The following is a 23,716-nucleotide window of genomic DNA, read 5'->3' as shown; positions in this document are numbered from 1 at the left end:
TGCGGCGCCTGCTTTCCCCAGATGGTCTGAAGATCGTGGTCCAACTTTGGATCGCAGGTAAGTGTGTTTCAGTATATGCATTTAATTAATTACCATATGTTAATCCAGGTCCCATCACCCAATGGCGGGGGAGCCACCACAAAGATTCACCGCCACCGGGAAGATCGGGCCTGGCCATCCCGGGGTCGGACTCAGTGGCGGGCCACTGCCGGAACATTCTTCAGGCCCCCCGCCACGGAGCCAAACGTTGGGTATTCTGTAAAATCCAGACAATATGTCTGAAATTGCTAAAGTTAATGTTTAAACCAGGAGGTTGCAAAATGCCCCAGGTGAAAGAAGAGAACATGCGTGGAGTAATCCTGCATTCCATGCAGGGAGCTGTGCGAGCAGGACTAACAGGGTTATAATGTTGTAACCTTGTCTCCCTTTGGGTGTGATGCTGTACAGGGAGCATGAGACTGTCGAATTACTCGTTCTGAAATTCACTTCAAACTGGTTGGAATAGTGAAGGAAGTCAAAGGCTGGAGTGGGAATGGGCGAGAGAATTGAAATAATGAGCTACAGGGAGGTCATGATGGTGCTTAGGGACATAGCAACAGGAGTAGGTTATTCAGCCCTTCAAACTTGTTCCGCCTTTCAAATAGATCATAGCTGATATCTATTTAACTCAATTTAACTACCTTGCTTCCATATAACTTCATACCATTGCTTATGCATAGAGTACAGATGTTTGATGAAATGGTCACCTAATCTGTATTTGGTCCCTTCAGTATAGAGGATATCGAAATGGACACAGCAGACTAGATTGGAAAATATAGAAATAAATCTCTGTCATGGAAAGAGTGCAACTTTAGACAGTGATGGGGGAAGAAACAAATGGACAGGTATTCCACCTGCTTCAAATGGCAGGGAAAGTGTAGCTGAGAACCATGATAGAAAAATGAACAAAAGTGACATGGAGAAAACTGGAGAGGGAAGATGTGCATTATGGATGGCAGATGATCTGGTGGATCTAGAGGCTATTGCATTCGAAAGTGAAGACAGGACCGGTCCTGTTGTCATTGTGTGGTGAGAATGAAGACATAGGAAATGCAATGGATGCAGTTGATACAGTCTTACTACATTGCGCACATATTTCCTCATGAAAATGTTACATTGTAAATTATGCACCAGATAAGGTAGAGGAAAAATAATTTTTCAAAGTGCTTGTGTGTAGTTATACAATTGAGTAGAAGTTATAACATAGAAACTGGAGGTTTGGCAGAACCAATTAAATTATTTTTCTTCTCGAGCCGTCGTCCTAATCCCTTGAGCCTGCTCTGTTTCGATCTCCCTTTATCTTCACCCATCTATTTTACCTAGTCTAAATGTTGGCATTTTTGCTTCAATCACCAACTCTGCAAGTGCATTCCACAGCCTCACAACATTCTGCATATAAAATTTATCTTCATCTCTGCCCTAATAGCTTGCATTTAATCCTAATTCTGTATCTCTTTGTTCTAGACTACTTTTATCTACTGTCCCATCCCTTCATAATTTTAAACATCTCTATCAAATCACCCCAAAATCTCCTCTGTTCTAACAAAAAGCCCTAAGTCTTTCTTTGTATTTGTATAGTGTGGAGCCCAAAATTACACACTGCTCCAACTGTAGTCTTACTACAGTTTTATGTGGATTTGCCATTACATCTCAACTTTTATATTCTATACCTCTTGCCATTAAATCTAGTATTCCATCATTAGTATCGATATGACCAAGATGAAGAAACTAACACTTTTATTTTCTAACATTTCCTTTGGAGGAAGGAGACTCGGGAAGCTCATTCTAGGTAGTTGTAGGTGGGCTTGTAATTAATACCTGTGGCAAGTGCATTGCAAAAAAAGCAATTGAAAGGTGAGTGTGTATTTGCATGTTTAAAAGTTGAGTATTTTCATTGGGTAATAACTTTGAAGAACAAACACTGCATTCATTTTTCATTGTACTAAGTTGTAAATGTAACAGTTGATATTACTGCTATTAATGTAAGTCTTGATGCTTCACATGTGCATGTTGGCTTGTACTTGATGGATACTTGATCAGGGCTATGCCATCAGATATGATTATCTGCAAGGAGAAGGAAACCAACTTATAAATAAACTGCTGCCGATGCCAGCTTGAGTGTTACTGGGAAAGAAACCTAGCAGCAGGCATTCTACCCGTTATCAGCTGGAGAAATGTTGCATGCAATTTGGGTATCAATGAGGTGAGGAAAATCTATTAAGAATTAGTGACATACCAGGATAATGTGTTTCTTTCATTCGCTGATTTTAATAGGTCCTTTTCAACAAATGGACATTTATTCAGTATAATTCATTAATGCCATTCTACTGTACCCCATTTTACAGCTATATTCAAATAAAAATTTGAAGTGTAAGAATAATGTATTGCTTGGGATACCAACATGAGTGCCTTTAGTGCTAGGGTCACTGAATCTGTTTCTTTACATTACCGAGTTCCTGATCTTGGCTATGTTGCTGTGACTGTGATCCTGGACCTTCTCTGCAGAATGACGACTCATCCCTGGGCCAACCTATACTGGTTTCATATTCGCTCTTCACTGTGGTATTGATGGAGACCTGTGGGAACAACAGATATCTGTCTAGGCACCACGGTGGGTCTTGACAAAGAAAAACCGGGAAGGTTATGCATGAGACTATGTGAGCTTGAAAGGCTGCACATCTCCATTCAATAGGTCTAATATTTAAATCAAATTATAATGAGACTACAGTTCATTCAAAGGATTTAGCAAGCAGAATGAGGAAAAAAGTATGAAAGACAAGATTCCAGTCCAGGCTACACTACTGGAAGACACCAGAATTGGTTGCTCAACTCTAAAGAAAAATTCTAAGGGGAGGACCCACCATCTGTGGTTAAATAAAGAAGTTAAGGAAAAGGCATATAATTGCACAAAGATGAGTCGCAGTTCAGATGATTGGTCAGAATATAAAGAACGGCAGAGAATGACTAAAAGGTTAATCAGGAGAAAGAAATTAAAGTATGAGAGGAAGCTAGCTAGAAATGTAAAAATGGATAGCAAGAGTTTCTACAGGTGTTTAAAAAGGAAAAGAGTAAGTAAAGTGAATGTTGGTCCTCTGGAGAATGAGAATGGGGAGCTAATAGTAGATAAGGAAATGGCAGATGCAATGAACAAATATTTTGCTTCTGTCTTCACTATAGCGAATACAAAAATCATTCTGGTAATAGCTGTAAATCAGGAGATGGAAGGAAGAGAGGAACTTGGTGAAATTACAATCACCAGGAAAGTGGTACTGAGCAAACTGATGGAGCTGCAGGCTGACAAGTCTCCAGGTCCTGATGGGCTTCATCCTAGGGTCTTAAAAGAGGTGGCTAATGAGTTAGTAGATGCATTGGTGGTAATTTTTCAAAATTCGCTAGATTCTGGAAAGATTCTGTCAGACTGGAAAGTAGCAAATATAACCCCTCTATTCAAGAAGGGGGGTGGGGGGGCAGAAAACTGGTAACTATAGACCAGTTAGCTTGATGTATGTCGTGGGGAAGGTGTTAGAATCGATCATTAAGGAGGTTGTAGCTGGGCACTTAGGGAAAAACTCAAGGTAATAGAGAATAGTCAGCATGGTTTTGTGAAGGGGAAATCATGTTTAACCAATTTGTTGGAGTTCTTTGAAGGTATGACGTGGATAAAGGGGAGCCCATTGACGTACTGTACTTGGATTTCCAGAAGGCATTTGACAAGGTGTCACATAAAAGGTTATTGTGCAAAGTAGGAGCTCATGGTGCAGGGGGTAACATATGAAAGAAGATTGGTTGGCTGGCAGAAAACAGAGCATGCATAAATGGGTCCTTTTCTGAGTGGCAGGATGTGACAAGTGGAGTACTGCAGGGGTCTGTGCTGGGGCCTCAACTTTTTGCAATTTATATTAATAACTTGGATGAGAGGTGTGATGGCATGGTAGCTAAATTTGCAGATGACGCAAAGATAGGTTGGAAAGTATGTTGTGAAGAGGACAAAAGGAGGCTGCAGACTGATCTAGATAGGTTGAGTGAGTGGGCAAAAATCTGGCAGATGAAGTATAATGTGGGAAAATGTGAGGTTGTTCACTTTGGCAGGAAAAATAAAAAAGCAGAGTATTACTTAAACGGAGAACGGCTGCAGAATTCCGAGGTGCAGAGGGATCTAGGTGTTCTCGTGCATGAGTCACAAAAAGTTAGTATGCAGGTACAGCAAGTAATAAAGAAGGCTAATGGAATGCTATCCCTTATGAGGGGAATTGAAAATATAAGTAAGGATGTTATGCTTCAGTTATGCAGGGCATTGGTGAGACCACATACATCTCGAATACTGTGTGCAGTTTTGGCCTCCTTTATTTAAGGAAGGATGTAAATGCATTGGAGGTAGTTCAGAGGAGGTTTATTTTTTTATTTAGAGATACAGCACTGAAACAGGCCCTTTGGCCCACCGAGTCTGTGCCGACCAACAACCACCCATTTATACTAACCCTACAGTAATCCCATATTCCCTATCACCTCCCTACACTAGGGGCAATTTACAACAGCCAATTTACCTATCACCTGCAAGTCTTTGGATGTGGGAGGAAACCGGAGCACCCGGCGAAAACCCACACAGACACAGGGAGAACTTGCAAACTCCGCACAGGCAGTACCCAGAATCGAACCCGGGTTCCTGGAGCTGTGAGGCTGCGGTGCTAACTACTGCGCCACTGTGCCATCCCAAATATTACAAGAGTGACATCAAAAGTGGCTTGAAATAAGCTAGATCCTTTCTGATTTCCTCCAGCGTCATCCTAAACTTAACTGCTGTGGCTTCAATTAACGTGCGTAGTGTTAAATCCACTACGCGATGTGTTTCAACCTTTGACTACCTCGCCAAGGTCAAAGTTGATCTGTCTGTCGGAGTGTGGAATCCCGCACCTCAGCACCTACAGGTGATGGTGGTCCCACAGGCCATCGATCTTGTTCGGGGGAAATGATTCCTGTTCCTCCAGCCTGGGTATTCTGTTGCGGGGAGGCAACTTCACTATCTCCGAAGTTAAGGAGGTGGTGGGCAGTTGCCTCCTCGTAGTGGATGTAACATACAACAATGTTCCACTCCGGTTAATCAACATGTACGCCCCAGTTGAACGCAGCGAGTGACTGTCTCCAGCAGCTCCCACTGCTGCTGGCGATATCCAGGCCGGTCAGCCTTAGCGGTGACTTCAGCTGCTTCATTGATGCAGCTGGATGATCTGGCAGTTATGACAGCAAACTGGACACTATGTCCAGATTCCTAATGGAAACAGTAAAAAATGCCAAGCTGCACGACGTCTTCTTCAAACCTGCAGACGGAGCGCAGCATAGATACACCTGGTCAAGACCTGACGGGTCTGCCCATTCCAGGATTGATTTCCTGTTTGTGTCCCGTGCTTTCATTGTCAGATCCACAGACAGCCAGCTGGTGTTCTTCTCTGACCACTGCCCCTGACTGGCCGACTGTCACTTACAGGATGACCAGCGGGTTGGCAGGGGGATATGGAAGCTGATTGTTACCCTGCTAACCCCAGAGAACATTGAGGAACTCAAAAGGGATTACAAGGGTTCGAGAACCGTGAAACCCCTCTGAGTCTCCGGTGCACTGGTGGAAGCGATCAAGGCGAACATCAAGAGGTTCTTTATCCTCAAAGGTGCTCAGAGACAAAAGAGAGACAGAGGGAAATGTCCCGACTCCAGAAAAGAATGCAAAATCTGCTCCGGCTGCAGTTGATGGGGGTCGAGGTCAAAGAGGATCTCCAGGAGGTGAAGAGCCAGCAGGCCTCGCTCTTTGCCACGGAGGCTTCCAAGATCATTTTCCGATCCAGAGTCCGCTTTGTTGAGCAGGATGAGATGTGCTCACGTTTCTCCTTCCAAAAGGTACAGAGAGTGAGCTCTGATCAGCAGCCTGAAGGAAGAGGATGGCTCGGTAACGTCTTCGCAGTCTGACATACTAAGGATTAGCAAATCCTTTTATGCTGGGCTGTACAATGTGAAGTCCACGGACAGCACTGCCTCCCAATCGTTTCTGTCATCTATCACGAAGGTCTTAGATGACAGCATGTGGGACAGTCTGAACAAACCACTAACTCTGGACGAGCTGACAAAGGCCATCAGGTCCTTCGAGACTAGTAAAACTCCCAGAAGCGACAGTTTATCGGTTGATTTGTATTCGGTTCTGTGGGTCTGGATCGGCCTAGACCTGCTGGACGTGTACGAGAGTATGCTTCTGGCTGGCAGCATGTCACAATCCATGAGGAAAGGCATCATCATCCTCATCTACAAGCGGAAGGGGGAGAGGGTGGAAATTAGAAATTGGCGGCCCATCTCACTGCTTAAGGTAGACTACAAGATCCTGTGCAAAGTCATCGCCATTCGGGTCAAGTCTGCTCTGGAGTTGGTGATTCACTCTGACCAGACCTGTACTGTACCTGGCAGGAAGATCTCTGATAGTCTTGTGCTACTCAGGGATACAATTGTCTATGTACGGGACAAGGAGATGGACACTTGCCTCATCAGCTTGGACCAGGAGAAGACTTTTGGCAGGAAATTGCACACTTGCATGATGGATGTGCTCTCCAAAATGGGGTCTGGGGAGGGAATCCGCAATTGGATCAAACTGCTCTACACAATCAATGAGTGGAATCACCAAGTTTCCCGATCCAATCTGGAGTCCGACAGGGCTGTCCTCTCTCTCCGGCCTTGTTTGTTTGCTGTATTGAACCTTTTGCTGAGTCCATTAGGAAGGATGCGGGCATAAGAGGATGATGATCCCAAGCAGCAGAGGCACTCTGGTCAAAGCCTCCCAGTACATGGACGACGTCGCTGTCTTCAGCTCGGATCCACTGTCAGTTCGCAGACTGATGAGCATCTGCGACTAGTTTGAACTGGCCTTGGGAGCCAAAGTAAATCGTGGCAAGAGCAAGGCCATGTTCTTTGGGGACTGGGCAGACCAATCCCTTGTCCCCTTCACTGTCTTGTTAGACTATCTGAAGGTGCTGGGGCATGCGCCAATACCTCGGAAGGAGCGAGTAGCCATGGTACACCATAAACTGAGCATGTGGGAGCAGCGTTCTCTCTCTCCATTGTGGGTAAGAGCCTGGTCATGAGGTGCGACGTGATCATGTTGCTGTATGTGACGCAGGTCTGGCCCATAACCCACTCCTGTGCCGTGGCAGTCACCCGAGCCATTTTCCGCTTTCTCTGGAGATGCAAAATGGACTGTCAAGAGGGATACAGTGTTCAAACCTTTGGATAAAGGCGGAAAAAATGTACCCAATGTTGCCCTCGTCCAGATGACCACCTTTGTTTGCAGCTGTGTCAAGCTGTGCGCAAACACTAAGTTTCGCTGTGTGCTGAGGTTCCATCTGTCCCCGGTGTTGCGAAGGATGGGTCTGGCCACCTTGCAGCGGAACGCTCCATCCAGTTGGACTGTGCCGTATCACCTATCTTTCACAGAAACATTTATGCGGAAAAACACTGTTGACCACCGATCTATCAGGCAGTGGTAGATGGAATGTCCTCAAGGCCCTACGGAAAATGGAGATGGTGGATCCTGTCGGATGGTTCCCCGAGCAGACTGCCACAGTCCCACATGCAGAATGCCTCATCACCAGAACTTTCAAACAAGCACCAAGACGTAGCTTGGCTGGTGGTAAGAAGGGCCCTCCCTGTCAGATCCTTCCTGCACACCAGGAATCTCTCTGCCTCCGTGCGCTGCCCTTGAAGTGGCTTCCTTCTGGAATGTACCTTTGCAGAGCAGGTGTGGAAAGAGATGCAGTGGTTTTTGTCGAGGTTCATCCCAAGCAGCTCTGTAACACAGGAGTCTGTGCTATACAGGCTGTTCCCATAAGAACATAAGAAATAGGAATAGGCCATTCGGCCCCTCAAGCCTGCCACGCCATTCAATAAGATCATGGCTGATCTGCTCCAGACCTCAACTCCTCTTTCGTGCCAGCTCCTCATAGCCCTCAACTCCCCGATACTTCAAAAATCTATCTACCTCCTCTTTAAATACTTACAGCGATCTAGTCACCGCAACTCTCTGGGGTAGAGAATTCCAGACATTCACTACCCTTTTGAGAAGAAATTCATTTGCATCTCAGTTTTAAATGAGTATCCCCTTATTCTGTAACTATGTTCCCTAGTTCGAGATTCCTCCAATGGAAGCAACTTAACATCTACCCTGTCCAGCCCTTTCAGAATCTTGTATGTTTTAATAAGATCACGCCTCATTCTTCTAAACTCTAATGAATAAAGGCCTAACCTGTTCAGCTGTTCTTGATAAGTCAACCCCTTCATCCCAGGAATCAGCCTTTTGTACTGCCTCTGATGCCAGTATATCCTTTCTTAAATATGGGGACCAAAACTGTACACCGTATTCCAAGTGTGGCCTCACCAACACCCTGTACAGTTGTAAAAAGACTTGCCTATTTTTAAACTCCAACCCACTAGCAATAAAGGCCAAAATTCTGTTTGCCGCCTTAATTACTTGCTGCACCTGCATGCTAACCTTTTGTGTTTCATGCACAAAAACAGCCAGATCCCTCTGTGCTGCACTTTTTTGAAGTCTCTTTCCATTTAAATAATCTGCCTTTTGATTCTTCCTACCAAAGTGCATAACCTCACACTTTCCTACGTTAAATTCCATCTGCCAAGTTTTTGCCCACTCATTCAACCTATCTATATCTCCTTGCAGATTCCTAATGTCCTCATCAGAGCATGCCCTCCCACCTATTTTTGTATCGTCAGCAAATTTGGATATATTACACTCTGCCCCCTCCTCCAAGTCATTAATATAGATAGTAAATAATTGAGGCCCTAGGACTGATCCTTGTGGCACTCCACTTGTTATGTCTTTCCAACCTGAAAAAGACCCATTAATCCCGACTCTCTCTTCTGTGAGTTAACCAATCCTCAATCCACGCTAATACATTGCCCCAATATCATGAGCTCCTATCTTGTGCAATAATCTATTATGTGGCACCTTATCGAATGCCTTCTGGAAATCCAAATACAGGAACACACAGATAAACATTAACTGCTGCTGGAGGACCATCAATTTGGTGAAAGACACTCTTTGGTTTGCCCAAACTTGCTGGTCTTCTGGTGCAAAGAGTTGTCCATGACCGAGTGTTGCAGACTGGCACATTCCAAGGTCCAGGACTATGTGCTGAGCAGGGCACTAAAGCTTGGGGCAGCTGCCACAAAGGCTCAATGGGGAAAGACCACCATAGTGAACCGAGGGGCTGGACCCATGGAAAACTCCTCGGGCTATATACACCAAAAATGTACATTGTATATAAAGTAGAATGGAAGGGTTGTGAGGCAACTCACTGCTGTATTGAAGAAAACTGATTTCCTTTGCATTTTCTGGAATGTGAACTTGGTGCTGTTTTGAATTGTTTTGTACTTTCTTACAGATTTTATGAATAAAGTATATTTTTGGGAAAAGAAAGTTTAAATGCGTTGTTGAGGGAGTTCAGCTTCTAATGCTGCTCAAGTATCATATTGGATTGATTATGCTTTCTAGTGTGAAGTTGAGCTTCAGAGATGTTACTGACCGACAGGGCAAATTCTACCACTTAAGTGATTATTAACTCAACACCAACTGGTTTTGAGTAGTAGTGCCCTTGGCACTGAGTCGGATCTGAGTGTTCAACAAATAATTTGGTGCTGCAGAAGGCAAAGTAGCTGTTGTTGGTGCTGGTGATGTTTTATTCAGTCCCTCCACCATCTAAAAAATCTTTTGTAGAAGTGGCTGGTGGAAAGGCTGGAGGAATCTAGAGGGACATCCACACTGCAGGATTTTGACCCCCTTTTATCTATTATTTATCCACTACTATTGTTTTGATCAGCTGAGCAATGTTCTGTCCACTCGTTCCCTTTTTGTCAGCAGCCACTTCAATTCTACAGGAGTTGTGCAGTTAAGAGCTGGGAACTAGGTTTCACAGCGAGAAATTAGATAAAGGAGTTCATAGCAAATATTATTCTACGTTATTCCAGTATGGAGTGTCATTGCTGAAGCACTGTTTATAGTGCAGACATAAAGCCAAGTTTCTGGCCTCTTATGTTTACAAATAGACATTCCAGTTTCTAATGCTGAGAAGTATTAATGGAATCTTCAGAGGTACTGAGCCTTTTCTGGGAATTTTGCAGTGTTTGATGTTGACTGGGTAACTCTCTACAAAATCTTGCGGACAGCAGGTTTGGCAGGGATTGACCAGAATAGAGCATTTCTACAAATTTATTGATCTATTGTGCATCAATCCAAATGAGAACGGTTTGCAAAAATCATTGTTAAACAGGGTTCAGTGTTTGAATTTCCCAACTGAGGTTTCCCGTGAGGCGTGTTGGGGATTTTGTTTTTCCTCTTATTTAAGGACCTTCACTACTTCACTTCCCTGTAAGATGCAGTAGATGCTCAAGCTTTTGGAGAATGATCTGCTGTCCAGGGCAGCTAGATTGAGTGCGTGACCCAGTAAAATCAACGAAGCTCCGAGTTAAGAGGATAACATTTGGAAACTTAAACTGATCAAATAGTTCTCAAAATAGTATGTCGCAGAGAGAAATATAATTTAGTGTGGGAGGCTAAGAACTATTTATTGCTATTTATCATTGGAATCAGGCACAGCTGAAGAGAGTCCACCTGAAATTTGAAAGTCCTCGCCATGCTGCTGATTCCTTCTACCATACACAGTAGAGATTTTTCTTTCAGACCACCACTTCAAAACATCTTTTCAGTTTGATTTTTAAAAAATTATAGCTAACATCAATCTAAAAAGTATGAAAGCCTTGTGTGTACCATGTGTTAGTCACTTCAGAGAATTCCAGGGATATTTAAAAAAAAAACATAGAGGCAGTTATTTCATGTTGATTTCTTTTCTTTTTACATGGAGGCTGAAAGTTTCCAGTCACCTCAAACTGCAAACTTTTCAAGCCGACAACTATTAAGTTGTAACTGATCTTGGGATTTACAGCAATTAAATGTAGGTTTAAAAGACAGCCACACTGCCTCACTTCAGTGGAATATTAACGTCCATTCGATCGTGAACATTGTACCTTTCAACTTACTGTGAGAAGCACCACAGCAGATCTGCTAGTATTGTACAAGGTCCGAGTATACCTATATTCATTGCATCTCAATCTCTCACATAGAGTGTTGTTCTTGAAAATATCGTGTTGCACTTGATTAGCTGAAATAACAGTTTTATAAAATACTGAGACACAACTAAACAGTTATGTAGCTTGGTGAGTAGGAACAAAACTTTCAAAAGCTACCAATCAATAATAAACAATTAGTAAAATTACTAATTAAAAAAAAAAGTGGTACCAGCCAAATCATTCTGAATACTTTAGCATATGCCGAAGCATTTTCCTTAATATATTAAACTTACTATTGAAAATAAAGTTCCTAACTTTGTTTAAAAAGTCAACACGTAGATAATAAAGTTCTAAAATTTACACAGAAATGATTAAGTTAATTATATAGTCGCTGGCATTCATATCTAAAATTGTGCCAAAAACCCTTTCGTCAGAGACCTGAACCTGTCTTGGGGAAAACCTAGAGCATGAGTTCATGAGGCATCTTGGTCATTTATGATCTGACGTGACATTACTGAGTAATGTTCGACTGCTCCCACTTTTTTTTTGTTGGCTGCAAAACTGATCATTTGCAGAAAGTGACATGCCTTGCTGCTTGTTGGCCCAGCCCCTTACCCTTTCTCTGAAAAATACTGGTAGCATATAACTAGGCAATCATTATTGGAGCTTTTAAATTTTTTTCATGTTTTAAAAACCTCAGAAGCATAAAGCATGGAATTTTGTATGGTAACCCTTGATAGAATGTATGTACAAAGGGTTATTTGTCCATGCAGTTTGTTAAATCAGCCACTGGTTTACTTTTTTGGAAGGTGGTTTCCTCTAAACACACTTCTCGTTTTTAAGGAATATTATTCTGCTTTTTTTTCACCTCCCACTACAAGAGTGTGTTTAGGTTTCTTAGCATTTTTACTAATAGTTACCACTGCCATCATTCCCTAGGCTATTCTAATGGTTAGAAGAATTATGGAACTACATGGTAATGAATTGTGCTGCTCCCCCATCTTACAAACATAGATTGATTTATGTGAATGATGTAGGTGAAGGAACGAGCTTTTTTTTTTGGTATCTGCAAAATAAAACTATTTAGCTGTTGCAAGTAGATAAATTTACAATGAAAGCTAATTGTGTCTGCAAACATCACTCTCCAAGCTTGTCCCCAAATACTTTAGTAGAAATTTGTATCGGCCACTCTCTTGACCTGAAACCTGACATTTGCAAGCTGTTACAAATCCCTCTGATTAACCACATCCATTTGTAAGTAGCTATAATCAGTTGAATTTGCGTAATTATTTTGCCACGGGCAAATGTCAGCACCTAAACATCATATTCATACTTAATCACAGACCATGAGCAATGCTATGGAATCATAGAATGGTTACAGCAAAGAAGGAGGCCATTCAGTCTGTCATGTCCATGCCTGCTCTCTGCAAGAGCATCTCAGCTGGTCCCACTTCCCCGCCCTTTCCCCATAGCCCTACAAATGTTTTCTCTTCAGGTGCTTATCCAATTTCTTTTGAAAGCCCCGATTTGTATCTGCCTCCACCATACTCTCCGTGCATTCCAGATCCTAATTGCTTGCTGCATTTATTTTTTAAAAAAAAAGTTTCCCTCATGTCACCATTAGTTCTTTTGCCAGTCACCTCAAATTGGTGTCCTCTGGTTCTTTACCCTTCCACCAATGGGAACAGTTTCTCTACTTAATCTTTCTAGACCCGTCATGATTTTGAACACCTCAATCGAATCTCCCCTCAACCTTCACTAAGGAGAGCAACCCCAGCTTCTCCAATCTAGCCACATAACTGAAGTCCCTAATGCCTGGAACCATTCTCTTAAATCTTTTCTGAACCTTCTCTAAAGCCTTCACATCTTTCCTGCAGTGTCCAGAATTGGACACAGTATTCCAGATGACGCTGAACCAGTGTTTATTAAAGTTCTTCATAACTTCCTTGCTTTTGTACTTTATACCTCTATTTGTAAAGTCCAGCGTTTTTAACTGCTTTCTCAACTTTCTCTGTGTATATACCCATCCTGCACCCCCTTTAGAGTTGTACTCTTTATTTTATATTGCCTCTCATTGTTTTTCCTACCAAAATGTACCACTTACCACTTCTCTGCATATTAAATTTTATCTGCCGCAACTGGTTTATTAAATGTGCCATAGAAAATTTGCATAAATTTGCTCTTTATTACTCTAGTTCTTTTGAATTCATGGTGGAATGGCAGGTTGGGGTGAAGGGGTGGTGGTGTGATGGTGGGTGGTGAGGAAAGAAATCATGCACTACTAACTACAATGATGGAGAGTGTTTGTTTGTTTCTTTCTTGACCATGAAATGCAAATTTTCATTCTACTTATAACTAATAAACCTTGCATTACCCTGAAGGATATTAGCTGCTATTAACCATCACTATCCATTCTGGAGAGTTGGGTATGGTTTAGATTGATAGCTTGCTCCATGGAGGATTAGAAGTCCATATACCCAGCAGCATAATTTGTTCTTGTATGTAACATGCTGGCATGTAATTGGTCTGTATAGCAGCTTCTTTGTAATTCTAAAGTTACACAGTAACTGTGATCTGCTCAATGTTTTGCTCCAGCACAATTCATGATCTTTGCTCTCTTCCAGTTTTTAAAAATATTGGAGCATGCTTCTCTGTCCACTTGTTCTGTGTTCAACTATTTTGTATTTTGTTTCACAAGCTTCCTTGTTGCCAGCATTTTTGGTGTGTTTATAAGTTTCTACTAGGTATACAGAATGGATTAAGGACCTTCTCAAGAATTGTAGCACTTTAATGATTTTTCTTTTTATATTTTAGGACTAATGGCAATAAAGTGACCAGTCATGGCTCTGATGATTCCACCAGTGAAGCTAAAATGGTTAGAGCATCTCAATAGCTCTTGGATTACAGAGGACAGTGAGTCCATTGCCACAAGAGAAGGTGTTTCTATTTTGTATGGTAAGCTAGTTAGCAGTAAGGAGGTGATACCATTACCACAGCAGGTACTCTGCCTTAAGGGACCCCAGTTACCAGACTTCGAACGCGAGTCCCTCTCTAGTGATGAACAAGAACACTATCTGGACGCTCTCCTTAATAGCCAGCTGGCTCTGGCAAAGATGGTTTGTTCAGATTCTCCATTTGCAGCAGCCCTTCGGAAGCGACTGTTGGTGTTACAGCGTGTTTTTTATGCTCTTTCCAACAAATACCATGACACAGGTAAAGTCAAACAGCAGCAGCATTCACCTGAGAGCAGTTCTGGAGCAACAGACATCCATTCTGTCAGTGAACGTCCAAGATCTAGTACAGATGCTCTAATAGAGATGGGAGTTCGGACTGGATTGAGTTTATTGTTTGCACTATTACGACAGAGCTGGATGGTACCTTCCACAGTACCAGGATTGAACATCTGTAATGATGTTATCCATACAGCAATAGATGTGGTAAGCTCATTGCCACCGTTATCTTTAGCAAATGAAAGTAAAATTCCAACAATGGGACTGGACTGCTTGTCCCAAGTGACGACGTTCCTAAAAGGAGTCACAATGCCAAACTCCGGAGCAGATATTTTGGGGAGAAGATTGGCTTCAGAGTTGCTGCTTGGACTTGCAGCCCAACGTGGTTCTTTACGGTACCTTCTGGAATGGATAGAAATGGCTTTGGCTGCCTCGGCTGTAGTTAGCACCATGGAGAAAACAAAGTTGTCCATGAGTCGAGAAGGAATGATCAGTTATGACTGTTTCATGAACATTCTTACGCAGATGAGACGTTCTTTGGTATGTATCTGAAATCTCATTTTATAGTACCCCACATTAGGTAATCTAACCTATTTGCATCCTCCAAACTTAATCATTTGGTAATTTACAAAATCTTTGATTCTTAAACTTGTAAAATCCACTTTACATGAAGACATTTTGTATAAAACCTTTTCAGCTTGGCTTGGAGAAATCCATTTCTTTTGTATGTGCTTCCTGTAAGACCTGTTTTGCTGTACAGCTGATGAGATGGTCATAATGCTGCTGAGTCACATGTTGAGATTCAAACAAAGCACTTAACCTATATAAAACCTGTAAAGTTTGTAAATCCACTTGTGGAATACAGAATATCATCTGGTAATTGAGCAGATGATTCAAACAAAAACCTCTTTCAGGTAAGATGCCTGTAGGTTTTGACATCCATCGGCATAAAGCAATGAATTATGTTCTTTGGGTGCAGGGGCACTTCAATGTCAGGAAGGTATGCTAGGTAAAGGAGAAGCTCAGGTGTAGCATAAAGGTCACTGGTGTAGCTTATTGCCAGATGTAGCAGGAAGTGTTAAGATAAGCTCATGGTTGGAAGTTACAGCGAACAAAGCAGCTTTAACAAAGGAAATGTTACAAGATAGGCATTATGTTATAGGCACAGATATGAAAAAGATGAGAAAAGACCTGGTCGAGCAAGCTCAGGCAGTCCAGGTGTGATGCAGCCTTGTGTAACAATGACTTCACACTCACATTCAGTCTCTGGGGAAAGGACAAAGGCTGGAAGGATATGGAAAAGTGACAGGCAACATGAACGAAAATAGTAAATCATTTTCTAAACACAACAGCAAATGTAGTGAAGAAGTGGGTGGGCAGATTTATGAAATGATAAAGAAAATATTCTGGAGGCATGGCAAAGATAGTAAATGAGTGCTTTGTCTTGGTTTTCACAGAAGAGTGTGGTAGTGGGAGTGAAAAGGTGCGAGAAGAGAACATAGAGCAATTTTTTAGGATAGCTATGGATGAGGAAGTAATACTGAAAACAATGGCTGAAACTGAGTCAAAAAAAAAACTCCTAAAATGCTGCAGGAAGCCAGAGAGGAAATAGGAAATGCTCTGACCATAATATTTAAAACTAGTTTGTGATGTCACTGGACTGCAGAGTTCTCAGTCTAACAATGCTGTTCAAAAAGGAAGAAAGGGATAAACTAGCCATCCTACAGACCAATCAACCTAAGATCAATAGTACATAAGTTGCGAAAGAAGATAATAGGTGATAAAATTATGAAAGACGTGTTAGCTGTTTTTAAAAAGGTGCAATGCATATGACATTTAATGGACTGCTATGAGCAAATAGCTGAGTATTGGTATAGAAATTTGATGCATGCTGTTAAGGTTCCTTGAGTGGGTGCAGAGGAGATTTACCAGAATGGTTCCAGTGAGAGATTTTAGTTGCAAGGTTAAGTTGGAGAAGCTGGGGTTGTTCTCCTTGGAGCAAAGGAGATTGAGGGAAGATTTGATAGAGGTGTACAAGATTATAGGAACATAAGAATTGGAGCAGGAATAGGCTGTTCAGCCCCTTGAGACTGCTCTGCCATTCATCTAGATCATGGCTGATCTTCTACAGCCAGTGCCATTTTCCTACACTATCCCCATATCCCTTGATATCTTTAATATCTAGAAAATCATCATGGTTGCAGCAGATAATTAGGTTGCCCAGGAGATATCATTCAACCTTCTTCACCTCTCCAAGAAATGAGGCACGTGATTGAGTGTGAAAATCTTGAGGACTTCCTGGGAAATGTCCACTCATCACAACTTTGGGGGTGGTTACATACCACTTTCATGGAGTAATGACTTTTTTTTTCCTGTTACTTTCCTGGCACTTTGTAAAAGTGCACAAATGATTGTATGGGTACAGTTTATCGTACTCTGGGAGGGCATGGTTGCAGAAAGTATGCATCTGTCTGTTTTGTTTCTGCAACTGGCTAGAACAAAGAACAGTACAGCACAGGAACAGGCCATTCGGCCCTCCAAGCCTGCACTGATCTTGATGCCTGTCTAAACTAAATCCTTCTGCACTTCCGGGGACCATATCCCTCTATTCCCATCTTATTCATGTATTTGTCACTATCCTACCTGCTTCCACCACCTCCCCCGGCAGCAAGTTCCAGGCACTCACCACCCTCCGTGTAAAGAACTTGCCTCGCACATCCCCTCTAAACTTTGCCCTTCACACCTTAAGCCTATGTCCCCTAGTAACTGACTCTTTCATCCTGGGAAGAAACTGCTGACTATCCACTCTGTCCATGCCGCTCATAACTTTGTAAACCTCTATCATGTCACCCCTCCACCTCCGTCGTTCCAGTGAAAACAATCCGAGTTTGTCCAACCTCTCCTCCATAGCTAATGCCCTCCAGACCAGGCAACATCCTGGTAAACCTCTTCTGTACCCTCTCCAAAGCCTCCACGTCTTTCTGGTAGTGTGGCGACCAGAATTGCACGCAATATTCTAAGTGTGGCCTAACTAAAGTTCTGTACAGCTGCAACATGAGTTGCCAGTTTTTGTACTCTATGCCCCGACCGATGAAGGCAAGCATGCCGTATGCCGCCTTGACTACCTTATCCACCTGCGTTGCCACTTTCAGTGACTTGTGGACCTGTACGCCCAGATCTCTCTGCCTGTCAATACTCCTAAGGGTTCTGCCATTTACTGTATACTTCCCACCTGTATTAGATCTTCCAAAATGCATTACCTCACATTTGTCCAGATTAAACTCCATCTGCCATTTCTCCGCCCAAGTCTCCAACCGATCTAAATCCTGCTGTATCCTCTGACCATCCTCATCACTATCCACAACTCCACCAACCTTTGTGTTGTCCGCAAACTTACTAATCAGACCAGCTACATTTTCCTCCAAATCATTTATATATACTACAAACAGCAAAGGTCCCAGCACTGATCCCTGCAGAACACCACTAGTCACAGCCATCCATTCAGAAAAGCACCCTTCCACTGCTACCTCTGTCTTCTATGACAGAGCCAGTTCTGTATCCATCTTGCCAGCTCACCTCTGATCCCATGTGACTTCACCTTTTGTACCAGTTTGCCACGAGGGACCTGGTCAAAGGCTTTACTGGGGTCCACGTAGACAACATCCACTGCCCTTCCTTCATCAATCATCTTCGTCACTTCCTCAAAAAACTCAATCAAGTTAGTGAGACACGACCTCCCCTTCACAAAACCATGCTGCCTCTCGCTAATAAGTTAATTTGTTTCCAAATGGGAGTAAATCCTGTCCCGAAGAATCCTCTCCAATAATTTCCCTACCACTGACCTAAGGCTCACGGCCTATAATTTCCTGGATTATCCTTGCTACCCTTCTTAAACAAATGAACAACATTGGCTATTCTCCAGTCCTCTGGGACCTCACCTGTAGTCAATGAGGATGCAAAGATTTCTGTCAAGGCCCCAGCAATTTCTTCCCTTGCCTCCCTCAGTATTCTGGGGTAGATCCCATCAGGCCCTGGTGACTTATCTACCTTTTAATGCTTTGCAAGACGCCCTAAGTAGAGGTAAGTGTTTGAGGCAAATTAGGCACCATTCTTTTTTAATGCAGTTGTTATATAAGTATATAAGCTGACCCGAGAGATATCACTTGTGCGTATCTAGAAAGTTCCTGTGGCATAAAAGTTGACTGCCATGGAGATTTGGATGGTGGATTGTACCTGTTAGTGTAGTTTAGTCAGTAGAAATCGATGAATGTCTCTCATAACCCAGGCCCTTCCAAAGCAAAGATCTTTGATGTTTAGGTAGCTCACTCCATTGTGGTACATCTGTTACCACATGTTGGGTACGCTCCTCTTCCCATGTCCTATAACCATTACCACCACCTCCAAGACCTATGCTGTCGCATACACAATTACTGTCAAAACATTTTTGTGTTTGTCCTGTATCTTGAACAAGTCCTCTTGGTTGTCTGCACTGCTTTAGCCCCAGCTTTTATTGTGGTGTTTGTAGGTGAAATGTATGTGGGCAATCCAAAGTTGTATATTTTTGTCTTTTTTTTTTAACGACACATACTATCCCTGTAGACTGTCCTGATTTGTTACTCTGGCTTACGTAAGGGAGGAAGGGATTTTAGAACTGTTGAAATTGCCTGACCCACTTTTACCTTTTCCTGCAATCTGCCCTCATGCTTTCCACTGTGGGATTTTCTTTCTAAATTCTTTTCCTTGCTTCTCTGTTGTCCACCTTGAAACACCAACACCACTCCTCCCCTGAACTCGCCTATTTGACCTGCTTTTAGTGACATTGTCTACCTTGCTCTCTTACCTAAAAAGCACCTCCTTTCCATGATGGCATTCTAAGGGTGTATCGTTATGTTTTTTCTAATGTTTCTGTTGTATGAATGCATTGATCTCTTATGGCTGCTTCTGATTTGCTGTTCAGGCACCAAATATGTTAACTTTCATTTGACATTTTTAATAACTGTGTAAACTTTGATTTTCACAGGGTTCATCAGCTGATAGGAGTCAGTGGCGAGAGCCCACTAGGACGTCTGATGGTTTGTGCTCATTATATGAGGCAGCTCTGTGCCTCTTTGAAGAGGTGTGTAAGAAATCTCTGCAATGCAATATATTGGTTTGGTTTTCATAGGGTTTTTAAAGTAACTTACTATTTTATTAAACAATATTTTATGCTTCAAAGAGTACTCATTTCTTAGAAAAAAAGAACTAACTTGCATTTTATAAAGCACATTCCCATATCCTTGGGAGATTTTTTAAAAATTGTTTAATGGGACGTGGGTGTCGCTGGCAAGGCCAGCGTTTGTTGCTCATCCCTAATTGCCCTTGAGAAGGTGGTGGTGAGCTGCCGCCGCCTTGAACCGCGGGCCAGTGGTGGGGGGAATGAATGTTTAAGGTGGTGGATAGGGTGCAGGTCAAGTGAGCTGCTTGGTCCTGGATGGTGTCGTGCTTCCTGAGTGGTGGTGGAGCTGCATTCATCCAGGCAAGCGGAGAGTGTTCCATCACACTCCTGACTTGTGCCTTGTAGATGGTGGACAGACTACATATCCATTGAATTACTTTTGAAGTGTAGACTCTGTTACACAGGGATATTGTTTTGAAACGAAAATATAAGTAGTTAAGAGTAAGGATGGTGAGTGTTTCTAATAATGAGGTTAGCCACGTGTTCTTTTGTTGGTATTTGGAGCTATAAAGCTTGAAATTGATTTTTCCTTGACATTTTTGGTTCGTAGGTTTGTCGAATGGCTTCGGACTACTCCAGGACGTGTGCAAGCCCTGACAGTTTGCAGAGTGGAGATGCTCCCATGGTGTCAGAAACATGTGAAGTGTATGTTTGGGGTAGCAACAGCAGTCATCAGCTAGTTGAGGGAACACAGGAAAAAATTCTACAGCCAAAATTAGCTTCAAGTTTTGCTGATGCTCAGACTGTAAGTAGGATATTTATATATTTTCTACTCTGTGCTTTCTCAGCTTACTTACAAATATTTTTGTAATGATAGGTGCACTTTGTAAAACTGTGGAACTGTAGCAGCTGTCTAGATATAGCTCCTGTTTCTACTACATAGATTAGTGGACTTTAACCACACTGTGTAGATGTTTCAGTGGTTAAGATGTTGTCTGTAGGATAATGTACTTATTTGTATGAGCAAATATGTAGGAATGTTTCACAAGCCAAAGACGTCTTGTAAGTTTGTTTTTATCTACTTGATTCAAATTGTTTTGTGACAATACTTTTACACACAATGGTGATAATCCAGGGACAGATCCATTGTCTGCTTTGCTAAAATATAATCTTTTGTGTCTGTGTGTTGACCTAATAAAATCAACTTTGGTGATTATGATAGGTTATGGATGCATCTGTTCAAAAGAGATTAATGAATTGAATATGGGCTTGGAACATATGTAGAATGTTCCTTATTGCAGACCACTCATCATTTGCATGGAAATTTCATTGTGTTAGTGAAAGAGTATCTTTCTTGTTTTCTAATTTGAATATTTGTCTTTCATAGCAACGTTTTAGTTTTTCTGGCCAAATATTTGGTAGTTTTGTTGAGAGGATGCACAGAATACTAAGAATGGTTTTGGAAGTAGCAACGATATGAGCGAGACAGCAAAATAAATTACCAACTCAGTGATCAAATTGAGAGTCAAATATTCAGACAGGTAGAAAGAAGCTGAAAAGAATTGTAATTCATCTTGGATTGTTGATTTACATTGACAGACAAGGAACAATGGAAATGAGAGAGAAAAGCTGGAATTTTACACCACCCTGCAGAAGGGGGGAGAAATAAAATTGAGTGGGACACGGGGAGTGCAGTTCCTGCTGCCGCTCATAAAATTGTGGTGAGAAATGGCCCACCTGCCCTAGGCCACTTAAGGCCCTTTTAAAATGGCCAATTGATTGCCACTTAACAACCTCCTACCTCTACCATTGGTATATTACCAGCAGCGGGTGGTGGTTCAGTAGTTCAGAAGGTCGCCCAGAAAATCCTGGTGGCCTCATTGCAGGCGGTGTGGTGGGCTCTTCTGATCGGGCACCCTGTGCCTGATGGAGGATCACCCTGCGCCGGGGTCCAGCTGATTGTCCCTGGCTAGGCCCCATAAACTTAACTGCATTCCAGGGCCTAATCCGTGTTGTTGGGGCTGGGTACAGTCCCAGCAGTGGCCACTGCTCCCAGTGGAGCTGCTGGGACTGAAGAGTAGCTGGCCTGCTGATTGGTTGGCAGCTCTTGGAGGTGGGATTTCCTGCCTCAGAGGGGCGGAATTCCCGCCCAAGGCTAATTAAGGGCCTGGGCCATTTAAAATCGTGCCGTGGCTTTCAGCAGGCGGAAGCAGGCTCGCCGCTGACTTTTTTTTCTGCTGGTGGGCAGGACCTCCAGCCTGATGTAAAGTTCCAGCCACAAGCACAAAAAATGAGGTAATCGCTGATCTTAAAACACATGAAATTGAATATAAAGACAAATCTGTGTTGTCTTCATTTGGGAGACTGTAATGGTGGATGAGCTTCTATTTAAGTAGATTTGCAGAATGCCTGCTTAAATTGAGGCTCAGCAAATCCATTTAATAGAGGAGTGGCATTCTGGTTTCACACTGACTAATAAAACATTCACAGGAAATGATTAACCACAAAACCAAATTTTATGGATTTTAATGTTTTGTTAATGCTCATTCCTATATCAAGCCAAGGGATAAAACAACAACTCCTATGCGGGACCTTTAAAAACAAGATTAAAAAGAAAGACTTACATTTATATAGCATCTTTCATAACTGCGTTAAGTGAGAAGTGGAAATAAACATTAATTCTTTGGTCATTTTAGGGGTCTGGAAAGGCCAGTATTTTCTGTTAAGTTTGCCGAATTATCTTATCAATTTACCATTGAATTAGGTGTCAAGCAGAAGAGTAATTTGTGCCTGATAATTATGATTGATTCACTTACACTCTGAATAAATAACATACTTGTGATCTAGTTTCTTACTATTTGGCCAGTTTTGTTTCATTTTAATAAATGATTGCATCCAATGGTTTCTAAGTGTTGGATCTTTTAAATCCAGTGTGTATTTTGCCATTTTCATGGATTTTTGTTTTCTTTGCTACTTAGATTGAAGCTGGACAGTATTGCACATTTGTCATTTCATCTGATGGATCAGTAAGAGCCTGTGGCAAGGGCAGTTATGGAAGGCTTGGTCTAGGTGATTCAAATAACCAATCCACCTTGAAAAAGTTGACTTTTGAACCACATCGAGCTATCAAAAAAATCTCCTCATCGAAAGGTTCTGATGGACACACTCTAGCATTTACCACAGAGGGAGAAGTCTTCAGCTGGGGTGATGGTGACTATGGAAAACTTGGGCATGGGAACAGTTCAACACAGAAATATCCCAAACTTATTCAGGGACCTTTGCAAGGGAAAGTAAGTGCTCAATGATTAAACTCTAAGAATTTTAATTTTGCTAGGTTCTTGATGGGAGAACACATGTGTGCCCATTGTTTTATATTTCCGAAGTGAAGAACTTGATTTGACATAACCTTTTCCTCCAACCTTTTATAGTGGCAAAAATTGGACAGAGCTGTAATAAAACATAGTAATTATAAACAAAAATGAAATACTTGTGCTTTGTGACTGCTTGAGTTGACACTAGTTTCTACATATCCTTTTAAAGGCAGTTGTATGTGTCTCTGCTGGCTATAGACACAGTTCAGCCGTTACAGAAGATGGTGAATTGTACACCTGGGGTGAAGGAGACTTTGGGAGATTAGGTAAGATTGATTTTTGAATTTGCTTGGCAGTAGCTGGATTGTATACAAAGATTGGCCAAAACTCTGTGGAAAAGCAGTCTCCAGCTGAACAATGAAAATCAGTTTGTGCAATAGCAACACTGACTAATGATTTAAGTGACTCTTTAAGTGTTTCATTTTAGCCTGATATACTAATGTGCACTTGCAGTTAAGTTAGTAAAAATGAAGCAAGCAGTGACATTTTTCAAGTATTACTAAATACTAGGTACTTTAATCTGAATAATGCGGTCTATGTTAGCTATCCTTAACTATCCAATGCATCTGTAAATGCTCACTTTCTAAGAGCTTGCCTATAGCTAATATTAGACTAACTGCTTTGCAGTCACCTGTTTTGTCCTTCTCTCCATGGTTGAAAGGGGGTGTTACATGGGCCCAACCCTCTCCCCCTCTTTTTCCCCCCCGCCCCCCCCCCCCACCCCGACCTCTGCACAATTCGCATAATGACAGAAGACTGAAAATTTGTGGCCAGGGCCTTTGCCTTTGCCTCTGCCTTCCTTCAGTAGCCGT

The 23,716-nt window shown here is 42.2% G+C and overlaps 1 protein-coding gene across 10 annotated transcripts in view; it reads left to right on the top strand.

Annotated features, from left to right (window-relative positions):
• The window catches only part of herc1 (HECT and RLD domain containing E3 ubiquitin protein ligase family member 1), a 295,507-nt gene that overhangs the window by 29,064 nt on the left and 242,727 nt on the right, over positions 1–23,716 (top strand). For all 10 annotated transcript variants that reach the window (XM_068015273.1, XM_068015277.1, XM_068015276.1 and 7 more), the window contains exons 2-6: positions 13,963–14,918; positions 19,399–19,494; positions 20,144–20,338; positions 22,512–22,823; positions 23,074–23,170. In XM_068015273.1, coding sequence (XP_067871374.1) covers positions 13,989–14,918; positions 19,399–19,494; positions 20,144–20,338; positions 22,512–22,823; positions 23,074–23,170 — 1,630 coding nt within the window. In that variant the 5' untranslated portion in view covers positions 13,963–13,988. The remainder of the gene's footprint in view (positions 1–13,962; positions 14,919–19,398; positions 19,495–20,143; positions 20,339–22,511; positions 22,824–23,073; positions 23,171–23,716) is intronic.

This window comes from Heterodontus francisci, chromosome 35 (assembly GCF_036365525.1).
Source record: "Heterodontus francisci isolate sHetFra1 chromosome 35, sHetFra1.hap1, whole genome shotgun sequence".
Lineage (NCBI taxonomy): Eukaryota > Metazoa > Chordata > Chondrichthyes > Heterodontiformes > Heterodontidae > Heterodontus > Heterodontus francisci.
Note: the sequence above shows the minus strand (reverse complement) of the source record. Positions and strands in the feature narration are given on the sequence as shown.